At 40.5% G+C, this 13,547-nt stretch overlaps 1 protein-coding gene across 2 annotated transcripts; it reads right to left on the bottom strand.

Moving 5' to 3' along the window:
* Positions 1-2,374: 2,374 nt before the first annotated feature.
* Positions 2,375-13,293, bottom strand: fgf7 (fibroblast growth factor 7). 2 transcript variants are annotated; one of them, XM_035627366.2, is made up of 5 exons: positions 13,178-13,293; positions 8,755-9,006; positions 7,717-8,372; positions 4,335-4,441; positions 2,375-4,203 (listed from the first exon to the last, which is right to left on the bottom strand). In XM_035627366.2, exons 3-5 carry the CDS (start codon positions 8,000-8,002, stop codon positions 3,988-3,990), a joined length of 609 nt encoding a protein of 202 aa, XP_035483259.1. In that variant the 5' UTR covers positions 8,003-8,372; positions 8,755-9,006; positions 13,178-13,293; the 3' UTR covers positions 2,375-3,987. The 2 variants fall into 2 exon arrangements, with proteins under 2 accessions (XP_035483259.1, XP_035483258.1); XM_035627365.2 differs by lacking the exon at positions 13,178-13,293 and having other exon boundaries at positions 8,755-12,612.
* Between the last annotated feature and the right edge of the window lie 254 nt (positions 13,294-13,547).

Here is a 13,547-nt window from a genome sequence, read left to right as displayed (position 1 = left end):
TTACTCTCAAAACCCAAAACGTTTTAAGATCATCAATATGTGAAAGAAATGACTTTGCAATTCAGGCTGTCTGTTTGATTCTCTCTCTTTGTAAGACTTTTGTCTGAGTTTTGATAGTACACCAACCATGTAGTGCACTAAACAATTGCAGTAGGTTTGGCCTTGACCTTTCATGAATATGGTGTTGGCCTGAAAAAATAATCCATCTCTAATGTCCATTCGGTGAAAAAGAACCAGAAGCCAGCAATGCCATTTGTGTTTCTTCCTTCAGTTTCATGCGACTGAATAAGTGCGTGTTCTTTTAAGTCTTGAGTGTAATTGGGGATTATAAACATCATTTTAAAATAACAATTCATTATTACTCTGTGTGGATTGAATTCGCTGTCAGGGAATGTTGTGGTGAGTAGCTGGATGTCCTGATCTGCTTTCACAACGATCTGGTGTTCTGGGGATTCCGTGCTAAGGCCTGCAAACAGAGAATTCCCCAGGTTGCATAACCCCAGAGTTCCTCTGGGGAAATGAAGGTTTACGGCCCTGAAATGTATCAAGTTAAGTTGCGTGTTCCCCTTCCTCCTCGGGGCCTCCCCTTTCTCCAGCTGTCCCAAGACCACCTCTCCACATCGCACGAGACTCCCCAGCCTCTCTCCCTGTTCCTCCTCACTTGCATTGTTTTCTCATCCTCCCCCTTTCTGTTTGTCTCACACTATCGTTGCCTGCAGAGCTGTTCACAGCCAGTGTCAGACTTCCTTCAAACTCCCTGCAGGCATTGCTCTTGTCTGCACATGCTGCTTGTAATATGGGATGTGGTTGTGTGTGTTCATGCTTCCACACATATGCAAATGTGGAACTACTGTTCAAAACCACTGCAATGAATGGCTCATATCTGTCATAGAATAGTTATTCATCTCAGTGGGTCCATCAAACTAGACAATAGCTTGAGCAAAGAAAAATAAATTAGAATAGACTTAACATGACTCTAAATTATTATCAGAATTTGCATGTTTTGTATCAGTTTGTCTGATGTGCTATATCAGCCAATGTAGAATTTTGCATTCCACTATTATTTACTGCGTCATTAACATTTCTGTTTAAACAATGTACTTGCACACAATCAGTGACGACATTACAAGGCAAAATCTTGTATTGTTAAGAAACTGTATGTCATTGCTGGCAAGTTATAACTGGTTTCATAATTTTCGATGTTTGATAAATCTAATGCTTAACAGATGAAGACAAGTGCACGGGAATCACAAAATTTGTTGAATGTAAGCAGTAATACTGTTTTTAATACTAAAAACAGTATTAAAATGATTTGTGATTTCAGGAGCATTTTACTAAACAAAATCTGTGGGTCTTGGATCACCTTGTAAGTATAATTTATGCGCCTGGCATGCATGAGTTGCGTTTTTCTCTTGGATGTCTGCTGCTTCACGTCTGTGACATTTCTCTCTCGTTCTCGCTGGCTTCTGCCTCTCCTCGTACTGCTGGGAATACACAGCCTTGAGTCTGAAATGTGTTTACATTTTGAGCATGTTACAAATTATCTGCTAAGACTAACTTTGCGTGACTTGGCAGAAGCCTTCACCTTGCTCAGATGTTGTTTGGGTCAAACGTATTTCAGGGGTTTGCTCTCTCAATTTGACTGTCTTTATCTGACAGGGGTTCTCCAAGCCAGATGTGAACCCAGAGAAAAGGTAAAGCTTGCAGAGCTCCGTGTTGGTGTGTGTTTTTGTGCCTGCATGCATAGTTTTATATGGATGTTCGTATGAGCGTATATTGTGTGGGCAGCCTGCCAACATGCAATAAAACTCTGCTGATGCTCCATATGCAATACATTCAGAGGGAATTAGTGAAAGACCATGTGGATGTATTTTATCTGCCATCATAACTGAGTAGACTTAAACTCCCACATCTATCCCTCACTTATCAGACTGAGAGTCTAGACTTGTCTAATTAATGTATATCATGTGCCTTGGCTTGTCCAAGACACTTAAGTTTTCCCAAATGTTTCTTTGCAATTCATACTCAGTTTTCTTAAAGACTTTGTTGTTAAATTGTTTAAGCTGGGAAATTGACGGCTTAATATCTCCAGAGGACTGCAGTAATATCAGAGTTAAGCAAACACTGCAGTTGCTCAATGTATCCCATTTTCTCTACAGGCTTGTGTGAATTATGGCATCAGAGATTGAACAACCCTAATTTTTATCAAATGATATTCATAGATAGGGCAAAGAGAAATATGCAACTAAGAGATCACATTTTGTAATATTTTTTTGTTATGTACTTATAGGCAAACATGTGATAATAACAGGGTCATCTTTCTTCTAAAGATGTCTGATGAGCATGTAGATATTAAAAAAAAAATGTAAAAACATACAATTCTCAAATTTGATTTATTGAGTTAATGAAGATGTATTTATATTTTGTGAAAGTGGGTCAGCAAAAAAGAAAAGAAAATCCCTCTTCATTTTTCTCCAGAGCTTTCTGTTCAGCTTCATAGTTTCATACAATACGTGGCAGAATGAAGGCATTGTTCATGTGCAGCTTTTCTTCCCGAAGTAACGTGAAGCAATATTCATTTGACACTATCTTTCAATCTAATGACATCCTCTAAAGGGTGTTCACCATGGCCAAATTCATGGGGGACAACACTGCTCAAAGACCTGTGTTGTATTTGAACCATGTGTCTGGTGTGAAAGAGTTGTTGCAAAGTGACTTTATACATAGAAGTTTGTACATTTAGCAAGTCCACAAGCTGATATTTGTCTCAAATCTGTCAGACCAAAGCAGGAAAAAGTGCTTGTGAATATTGAAAAAAAATGTGTAAGTATATAGGCCATTGCTGTTTAACATGTAAGTAAATAAGTAAGTAAACTTGAGAACCCATAAATGCAAGCTGTAATATTGAGAACAGTTCCACATTAAATGATTCAGATAGAACAATGCACATTGTAAGGAAAAGAGAGGTTTTAACATATATAACTCATAAATCATGAATAAATAAAACAAATAACTTACAACCATGAATTCTAAGGTACTGTAACGTTGTAGCAATTTTAGACTGATATCATGCAGAAGCCCTTTAAGATTAAAAAAAGGGTTGGATAAGTTAAGGTAAGAAATAAATGGATCTGTGCATTAGACATGCTTATTAAAATGGGCAAGTCTTAACACAAAATTAAAAAAGAATTAAAAAAATAAATAGATATATATCTTTGAGTATTGTTAGCTCTGAAGGAAGGAGATTGCATAGCATACACAGTCATCATGTTGTTACGTGCGTATTTTAATCTGGATATCTTTTCATCAGCAGCAGTGGAATACTTTAGTATTTCAAGAATCACACCTTGACAATAAAGAGGGGGGTCAGTGAGCAGCTACAATGCATTTGACCAGAGTCTCGTTTTCAAGGCGAGAAGAACAGTTGCTGTTGTAATCGTATCTACTGTGCCTCTGTTTTGTGTGCTCTGAGCACCGGCACCATTACAGAAGACAAGTCCAGCTTGCTTCAGCACATCTAAGTCAAGCCAGATCTCTCCTCTGGACCTTAGTGCTGATCGTTCAGGTTTCCTCATCTTGCTGCGCGGAGATTATCTTCAGAAAAGAATACAGTCCTGACTGCGCGTTATTGGTCATATGTTTTTACTGATTTATAACATAACACTTAACTGTTTTATTCGAAGGAAATATAATATCCAACTCAAAACAACAATAATATTGAGTTTGTGTACCGGTTGAAGCAGTTTAAAAAATATTTTAATATTTTCTTGTTTCAACATCTCATCCGAGGATGAGATACTTCACCGTACGCATCTGATATCTGTTGTTTTTTCTCATATGAAAATGTCATCATATCAAGGAATATTACACAACTAATATACAACTTGACAAGAGTGGAGCGTGATAATGAGTTTACATGTGTTTTAATAACATATATAATATGTGATTGAAATCATAAACAATTTGCGACTCAGTCCTCTGCCTTTTTCAGTCCACCCTCCTCTCCTCCTCCCGGCATTTCATGGGGATGAAGTGAGATGCTATATGCTCCCTCCTGGTCTTCTTCCCTCGTATTGGCCTCCCCTTCTGTGACAGGGCAATGAACATGTCTTTGCCGTTTTTAGTCCACCTTGAAGAGGAGTAAGCGTTGAAGTAGTTTTCTAGGAAAACCTCTTTGAAGTTGCAGTTTTCATCATAGGTATCCTGTTTTGGAAAGATATAAAAGCTTTAAAAGTAGTGCAGTTAATATCATTTGTCTTTATTGTCATTTCTTGGCATTTGGTTATTCAAATGGAAGTATTGCAATAGTTTCTGCTTAAAACCGTGCACATTACCTTGCCTTGCACCACTCCAGCCTTGTTCATAGAAATATAAAGTTGACTCTTCACGCCTTTGATGGCCAGAATGCCCCCCTCCGACACTGTCCTGATCTCCAGGATACCTGCCAGACAGTCACACGGTCAGTAAAATGAGACATATTACAGGACAGATGAGACACCCTTGTCATGCAGCCTTCACTCCAGCTCCGCACTTTGCTCGACATTCATCATCATTAACAAGCGGGATGGCAGTTCCTGTGGTTAATCAGACTGTGGTCTCTCTGGCTTTATTCAGGGCTTGTTAACTGGCCTGGGTGGCCGTTACACAAACCACAACCTATGGTCACAGCACAACATATGGGAGACAGATTAGGCCTCACTCTCTCTCTTGGGATTGAGAAAACTACTTCCTTTCATGGGCTTTGCACGCTACATTTTAGGCCTGCTCTTCAAATAGATGGGAGGGAAAAAACACCTATTTTAACATGTCATATTTTTGTTCATGATCAAAAAAATATATATTTTTATTATGCAACAAGAATAAAGAGTACATATGACTATATGTACTCTTTAATATTCCTAGAGGCATTATTTCAGTGTGCGTATGGTGTTTTACCTCCCTCGGAACTGAAAGAGCTCATGACTTGTCTTGCAATCAGATACAAAGTGTAATGTAAAATGTTGTATTGCCATGGAGATAAGCTCTTAGAGATACAGCATACTCTATTTTTCAGTTCTTGTGATTGACGGTATGAGGTCACATTACAAGTTTGGTGAATCATAAAACATCCAAAGCTGAAAAACCTGTAACAGAAGGACACCGCCAAGGTATGAACCAAAGACTTTTAGATAACATTTAAACCTCACTGTTAATATTTTACATATTGTAGGAGTTCTTTCATTTGGCAGGCGGAGATAAAAGGGAAGAGGACTATTAGAGCCTTTCAGACTGACATTGAGCATGCAGCATTTTAGCATCTGCTAGATCACAAACAGATGGCCGTCTTCCAATCTTGGAATGTTGTTTGTTCTGAGCTTGACTTGATATTTGACTTAATATCGCAGCCCTTTGTCTGTGGACTCAGTGTTTGTACAACCCCGCTCTCCTATTTCCCCGTGGAACTTTATTTATCACAACTTGAGTTGAATGTGATCTCAAAGCTCAAACTGACACTGTTACATCTTAATTTGTGAATCCCTCTCATGCATTCAAAGTCAGTTGGTCATTTCAGATGCAAGTGCATGTCTCGAGCAGTGATTTATTGCTTTGAATAGCAGCGTAGCTTTTTAAAGCATACTCTTTTGGCACAATATAGCTATTCTTTTAATATTACATGTAACAGCCACATTTGTTTGGTCTGCTGCATGTGGAATGATGGAAACACTTTTCCATTGTTAGCATCTTGGCTCTGATGTGGATAGTCCTCAGCTTGAACACATTTGTCGTCACTTGCTGGTCCAGCCCCTGGCTACGCAAACTAACTTGGGGGTAATCCCAAATTCTGCTTTTCCTGACCAGAGTTTCAGTCCAGTGTTTACACTTGATAGCAAGGATGTTGTAGACAGCCTTAAAGGAACAGTGCACTATTGTGCAAATTGAGATGAATATTGAAAGCTCTTTTACAAATGTCAAAATATAGATTTTGTCAAAATGTCATATAAATTATGTTAAATATATCAATTTAGCTTAATGATTTCTGAAAAATAAATCATCTAGGTTTTATCAAACATTAGGTCAGCACAACACGCTACTACCAACCGTTGCAGTCTAAGACATTAATATATGTACGTTTGCATGTATTTTATTCTATTTAATTGTGTCGTCCTTTCTGAACGCCAGGGTCTGAAATACCAAAAGTCTGTTTTTCTATAATATCTTATGAAATCTTATTTGATAACAGATTTTATCCACAAAAACTCTCTCAGTTATTTGTATTTGGCTCCACCTGCGCTCCACTAACAGATACTACTGCCCTCTAACATTTAGCAGATACTCTCTTTGAATTCACTGTTTTTTCTAGGTATCGTGCTGTGGTTTAGACTGGGTTGATTACCTGCTCTTTGCTTGGGCTTTACACTACTTTTATTGATATTATTATCACAATTTGGTCAAATATGCCATGGCGTTTCACTTAGATTGCTAAACACATTCACATTTTAGTTATTATTATTGAAACATTTCCTTTTATTTTGCCCAATATCAGTGGTGTTCTAGTTCTCTATACATTGCAGTTACAAATGATTGAATGAATATCACATCCGCACGGAAGAGTTTTTCATTTTTACATTTATTTTTCCCTTTCCTAAAAGGTTGTTCTGTGGTGCAGTGGATGAACTCAAATCAAGGTTCTATATTTGTTGCTGACAGAATGTGGAAGCCAATAATTTATGAAGCTACAAGTTACTCATTTTGGTTTCTTCTTTTTTGCTTTCTCTTTTATGCAATGAGCTTCTCAGGACTCGATATGAATCACTGATTTATTACATATAAATCAGCACCAAGTTCTTCCCTTCAAAGGCTTTTTGGATTATTTTCTGTGTGCCTTTAGCGTGCGATTGTCAGGCACATATGGGTGTATCAATTTTCTGTCTTTCATTGCCAAGTGTTGCACAAGCATCTTTTCCATGAGGCATCTCCCTGTCAAGCCAACATTCCAGGCACAGCCGTGATGTCAGATAGAGGAAATGATAACTACTTAAAAAAATCCTCACTATGACAGAGATGTCCAGTTTCTAAAAAATACTAGCTTTGAAAAATGCTGGCTCTAAAGCAACAATTAAAATATGAGGCTCGCAAAGAAAACGAGCAATTTATTATTTGACGGAGTGGACTTCCAGTCGTAGGGAACAGTGATTCTGGATTAGACACAGTACGGTGCTGCCTCTGTGTGAGATGTCAGTCGCTAACCAGAAGGTCAAAAATAATTTTTCATCTTCCTTCCATGTCTGACATTCGTGCCAGTTTAATCTGGTTAAATCAAGCTCAACAAATGTGAGTGTGCCAGTGCAAGTTCGAGGTCACAGAGAGCCGGCACCCGGTGTTATGGTTTATCAAGCCAGAAATCCCACCTGCTTCGTTTTACCTCTGTTACTTTTGCTGCTCTAACAGAGGCACATAGCCCATTAACACGGTGCTAACAATGTGGAGAAGACTGTACAATAACACCTCCCACGTGCTTCTGTCACCTTGACAGGTTCCTAACTGGTTCGGTGGAAAGTTTCTACTGCTAAACTCTGCATAGCACAAAATTCAAACAATTTATCAGACTGAGCCTGCATTGAAATTATCTCACATTTGGAAAACATATGTTTATGGGGTTTTTTTGCTGCTTTGCGTATAAAAGCAGCAGTCAACCATAAGTAATACAATTAGACAAAAAAAAAAAGTCATCCTTACTGTAGCAGTCGGTGGGATCTTGAGTCCCATTGATATTGCCTCTGTCATCAATTGTTAGGAACCACTGTGTGCGGCTGAACAGCTGTCGGATGCGCACATCGCCGCCCTCCATGTAGTCGTAGTTCCTGGTGTGACGTTCGTGTCTGGAGCAGTTCATGATGGCAGCAAGTTGTTCTGGAGTGCAGTCACTGTAGACCACACACACGCTGCCAAACAGGAAGATTGCATGCAAGTACAGTCCCGAGAACAGATTTTGAAGGTTCCATGTCAGCATCCATTTGCGCATTATAATACAATGCAGTGGGGATCAATGAACACCATACTGAAATGTGAGCCAGAGATCTGTGCACTATCCCTCAGTCCAGCGACCCCCGGATTTGTGACCCTTTGTGTGGTGACCTCCGGGTCCCCGATTCTGCAGCACTCCTAGTCCTAGTGGGACTGTGAGAGCGGCCGGTTGTGGAGGAGACTGCGTGAAGGCGGTTGGGGTTGGCTGAAGCCTTACTGTGATCTGAAGAAGACGAGCGACAGTGTTATGAGGTGGTGTTTCTCTTTAGTCCTCAGTCACGGTGCACATTGACTGGTCCATCCTCTTGAGACCATAGTCTGACGAGGGACGTCATGATCCAGTTCAGGAGATGTTGTTCAAGATGCCACTGTAAAAAAAACAAAATTTAGACCTGTTTGATAAATGCAGTTGAAAAACATGTTTTCCTTGAAATTACAAATACAAGCTGAAAGAATTTAGTTGAGTTCCCATAAATTGTCAAACAACTTTCCCCTCTTGTTTTCTGTGTTCAAATGAATATGTATCGTACGTATTTAAGCAGTAAATCAAAAATGTCTGTGTTGTACTTTAATAGACATCTCTCCTTGACATGGGACTCAGAACAGTGAAATATTGCATCTTTGCTGTTGGATAGCTTCACGTCTACGGTTTGTAAGCTCCACTGTATCAGTAAACATTCAGTATCTACTTCAAAACACACAAACTATGCTTCTTGTTAAAAAAAATAAGTCGCATTTCACATAACTTACATGAGCTCCAGTGGATGACAGGACTTGTCAGAGGTGTGTTCCCCTTCAGCAAGAGTTTTAATTTGAAGCCTCTGTGGTTCTACAGCTGTAGTCTCAGTTCCAATCCAAGTCCAGTAATGCAGTAAAACTAAACAAGAGCTGGGAGCTTCTGTCAATTCCCATGGATGTCTCCCTGATTCTGGCAGGCCGACTCTGTTCATCTTCCACTGCCGCTGTGCACTCTGCTTAGATAAATGCCTCCTGCTGACCTCACTTGAGAGCAATTAGATCCCAACCAGTCAGCTGTCCCTGGCCGAGATGCAATGGAGAAACACCCTCTGCCTCCCTCTTGCTGTCTCTCACCCACTGGACATGAGAGGGAGCTATAAACGCTTGGAAATACCAGGCTTTCCTTGGTATGTCCTCTTAAATACTTCATGAACATTTGCATGCACACACACACACACACACACACACACACTCACTCTTGCAGAACTTACTCCAGCATCTCTGTCTTTTCCAGGAAACTCAAGCAGTATTGTGCCGTACATGTTACATATCACAGTGACCCACGTTCACTTAACCGATGATTAAGATATTTGCTCCGATGTCTAAGCTTTGAAGAATGTCTTCCCTATCATTTTAAATGTCACAATTAATTAGTGGTTTTCCTTTGCTGCACTGAATCATTGGTTAGGATTTATTGACTCAAGTTAAAAAAAACTTCAAAGACACCCTTTAATTCTCATTTTTATTGAGTGTAATCGTGGGAAGTAAGAAGTTATAGCTGACAGGTATCCATCCAACGGGAGCAGAACAGAAGATGTAACTGCTCAGAAGTAGTCATCTCCGTGTCAAGGGTCATGCACTCTTTCACTTTTCGTGTTTGAATTTAAAGGTACAATTTACTGCCCCACATACCTGGCCTTTCCTTGGACTCACTACTTCAAAAGTTTATATGGGCCCTAATGATGTGCTCCCCCGGGGAGGGCAGGGCGGCAGGCCTGAGAGCGAAGGACTTCTGGCCGCAGCAGGTCTGGGGTTAGGGGCTCTCGTCTCTGAACTTGTGGTCGTAAAGACCTGATCTATTAGGTGTCACTCTGGCCTGTTCATCTGCCCCTTGTATCACTTCAGAGGCTCTTTTCCCGCACTGTGGTCTTTTGGAAGCATAGATCAAGGAGAGGTCAATTAACATATCACTTCAGGCAGCCACCGTATTGCAAGAAACAAAGAACTAGACATTAGAATTATGGGAAAATTCTAAGTTTTGTTCCAATGTAAATATGAATATAACTCCATTACATGCTGTGCCTGTACTCTGTAGGCAGCTTTATTTAATTTTACAAACAGGTAGATTGTAGTTTATGAGCAATTTACTTAATTATCCATAAATTGCCAACTTCTCATTGTAGGGGTGTTTGCGTGACCCTATGGGAGCTATGTTAACACGGGCATGTAGCACCTGGTAGAGTCTTCGTAGGCAAATTGCTCCGAAGAGAGGCGCAAGACAAAGTCATTCCAAGAGCCCCAGGAATTGGCCTCAACATAAATGAGTGACCTTGTCTGGGATTGGGAAACTGGGGGGCCTCTCCTGTAGACGGGCCTGTGAGGGGAGCTTGGAGACGAGACCTTAGTGGCTTGGCCCATGGTGCCTGGTCATGCTCAAAGCAATGCAGGGTTTCCATGTGGGCTCACTTCCTGTGAAAATCCGCATTGGTAAATAGTGCCATGGCATTCGGGGCGTGAGGTCAGGGTGGTAACCTTGGAAGACTAAAACTGTTGCTCCCTTCATTTTGAAGTGAACCAGTTGAGGTGAGTCAGGAATGTGATTGATATGTCTCTCTGTGGAGGCATTTCTGGTTCCAACTGACTGCAGACTCAGAACATGCTTGAAGGATTACATATCACATTTGGCCTGGAATCCCCACAGAGGTTAACAGGATTCTAGAGAAGGATGTTTGAGATTATTTCTCCAGCGGGACTAGTATAAAAATGTAAAATTGAAGGATGGCCGACTCTGCCACTCCATCACTTCCTTTGCAATAAGTATATGCGAGTATCATTGGCAATCTCTTGAGGAAAGTTAACTTCCAGTACTCTCAGTCATCCCCATGCCGACCATTTTATGGCATTGAGTATGAGCCTGGGATGATCAATTTTATTTGTATAGCACCAAATCACAACATACATTATCTCAAGGCACTTTACATAGTGGGGGCGAAACCTCACGATATTACAGAGAATCCTGACATTTCCAACAAGGGGAATAGCTTGGAATGAAACAACTTTGTTGCTGCAATTGAAAACTGAGTCATGTGAAAATCTAAAAGTAGAAACTTAGATAGCATCTCTGCAGGTAGCTGGAACAGTTGAATGCAGCCATTGAACTATAAGGATGACATCATTGAGCTTACATGATGAGGAAAGGGGAGACAAGAAAGTTGTAGATTTGGCAGACGTTTATATCTTCAATATTGTGTATGATGTTTATTATGCCACGCCAAAGTTATGTCTCACAGATTGTTGACCGACAATTTTAAGTGAGGAATGATATACATCGTAAGCTACAGATATTAAAACATGTAGTGGTCCTAGAATTCTCTGACAGCGCCCTTTGTTTCTTTCTTTTTGGATTATTTAGTCAACTACCAAAGAGCTACAAGCATTCCTGGAAACGGAGACTTAAAAGCTGCATGTGTGTCCTCAGTTGACACATCATATTCATATATATGTTTTCAGAAGTTACTTGCACTTCAATGTCGTGTGTGTGTGTGTGTGTGTATGTGTGTGTGTGTGTGTTTGTGGCTATGTGGTAGTTTGGTTTTTACAGCCTGAATTGCTGCCTACTGCCATTCAAGGATCAAAGGCCCAGCTCTGTCTGGGGTTTACAGTAGCATAGGAAGTGCAGTGGCCGTGAGGCAGGCACACTAGACCTGCGTGAGTGAGCCTCTTTAAATCTCAATGACTGGATGCCTTCGTTCGTACAAGTCCGTCTTGCTCCTTTGTTTATCTCTCTCTTTTGCTCTCTCTCTTATTTGCTCTTTTGAGGAGGCGAGGTCAGTGTCGAGAATCTTGCAACTCCTTTTAATTGATTCCTATTGTTGAATGTCATGTTTTATGTTGCTGAAGCCAGTAGAGAGTCCGTGCGGGGTTTTGAATGATTGCAGTGTAACACGCAAAACGTGCAAGCTCACAATGAACTCAAATCCCACTCCAACTCTAAATTCAGACTAACCCCCGGCTCCAGTCTCAGAGCCCTCTGTGTCTCCGTCTGCCTCGTCCAGCATTAACACATTGAAATTTGCCTATGAGTGTACTATTTTACTAGTCCTCACAGGGAAAACAGAAAAAAAATCATGGTTTTAACAGTTTACTTTTGTGAATGAAATACAATGCTGTCAGGTTTGTGTTTCTGGGAACTTGCTTTAATTAAATTGTTGTGATGCCGGTCACTCATCACCTCACTGTTCGAAGGCTCATGAGAGCAGTTGCTTTCAACAAGTTGTTTCCAGTCCCCCCTACTCAGGACAAGAATATGGCTGTGTGATGCATTACTCTGTTGTAGGCAATCTCAAGAAGCTCTCAGAGTGTCAGCACATGAATCCACAATTTATGATAGTTTCCACTATTACTGCTGCGACATCTGCCTACACACAGTGTCTGCTCTCAACACTCTAAAAGCATTCCTGGAGACAGAAGAGCCTCTGTGTCTGTATGAGTGTGTGTCCTCAGTATGTCCCCGGTTTCCTTGTAATATGACTGCATTATTCCAGGGGAGTGGATTGTGTCTAAGGTCAGTCTATTCTTAGCACAGTTTTAAACTGTTTGGGTTTAGCTCTTGCTTTCTAGATGCCATGATAATTGGGGATCTCCTGGGATGGAGCCTCACAACATCAGCTCCAACTATATATAACTGTATTTATACACCCCCCCCCCCCCCCAAGTCATTGGAATAATGCCTTCCCTAACCCCTTACCCTGTGATTAACCATCACAACAAAAGGCAGGACCCCAACCCTAAACCCAATTCTAACCCTCATCCGAAAACCAAGTCTTAACCCTCAAACAGTCCCAAAATGTCTTCAATCTGTCACGTCTTTACTCATGGTCCTCACTCCATTTGTAAAAATAGCTGCATATAGTTGTTCCAAAAGTGAAATATGTTCAGTTCACTGGGAACAGATCAACCAATCTGATGGTTTGTGAATCAAACCATCAGATTGACCAATTCGAATGAGATGTAAAGTAATATCGTCATCTCTGGAAAAACTTAATTCTCCGTCATTATACATACAGTATTTACAACCGATTCTATTTTTTCTCTGAAATCAGTATATACAGATTAGATTTGTCGGAAAATGCACTTTTCTCAAGCATCTATCTATGTGTGTATCTACTATCATGTCACAAAATCATCAGGTTTCAAGTGTTGAGGCTGTACTCACCATTTAAGGTAGTGTACAAAGGAAATAGTGGAGCTTGTTTGTGACGGCAGGCTTTGTTAATGCTGCTCACACATAAACACACACTCTATCGCTCCGTCTCTATCTGTCTCCCTCTCTCTCCCTCTCTCTCACACACACACAGTGCCACTCTGCACAGCTCTTTGAAGTGTCTCTTCCTGGTTCCCGCTGACACACAGTGTTATAGTAAAAGGGACGACAGCTCATCCCCTCACTGCTGCTGTCTCTTCCTGGTCTGAGGTGTGTGTGTGTGTGTGCGTGTGTGCGTAATGCTCTTTGAATGTGTTCATTCACAGTAAATCTCTCATAAATGCAATCTGAGTGCACTTTATAGAATGTAGACAGTCAATCC

The sequence above is a fragment of the Scophthalmus maximus genome, chromosome 4, assembly GCF_022379125.1.
Source record: "Scophthalmus maximus strain ysfricsl-2021 chromosome 4, ASM2237912v1, whole genome shotgun sequence".
Classification (NCBI taxonomy): Eukaryota; Metazoa; Chordata; class Actinopteri; order Pleuronectiformes; family Scophthalmidae; genus Scophthalmus; species Scophthalmus maximus.
This window is presented reverse-complemented; position numbering and strand designations above follow the sequence as displayed.

What these genes read in the sequence shown, in the direction of transcription:
- fgf7 (XM_035627366.2), bottom strand. Translation starts at nt 8,002, where the DNA reads ATGCGCAAATGGATGCTGACATGGAACCTTCAAAATCTGTTCTCGGGA. An exon ending in AGATCCCACCGACTGCTACA is followed by an intron (nt 4,442 to 7,716) that starts GTAAGGATGACT and finishes ACTGTCTGGCAG; the next exon opens with GTATCCTGGAGATCAGGACA. An exon ending in CTGGAGTGGTGCAAGGCAAG is followed by an intron (nt 4,204 to 4,334) that starts GTAATGTGCACG and finishes TTTCCAAAACAG; the next exon opens with GATACCTATGATGAAAACTG.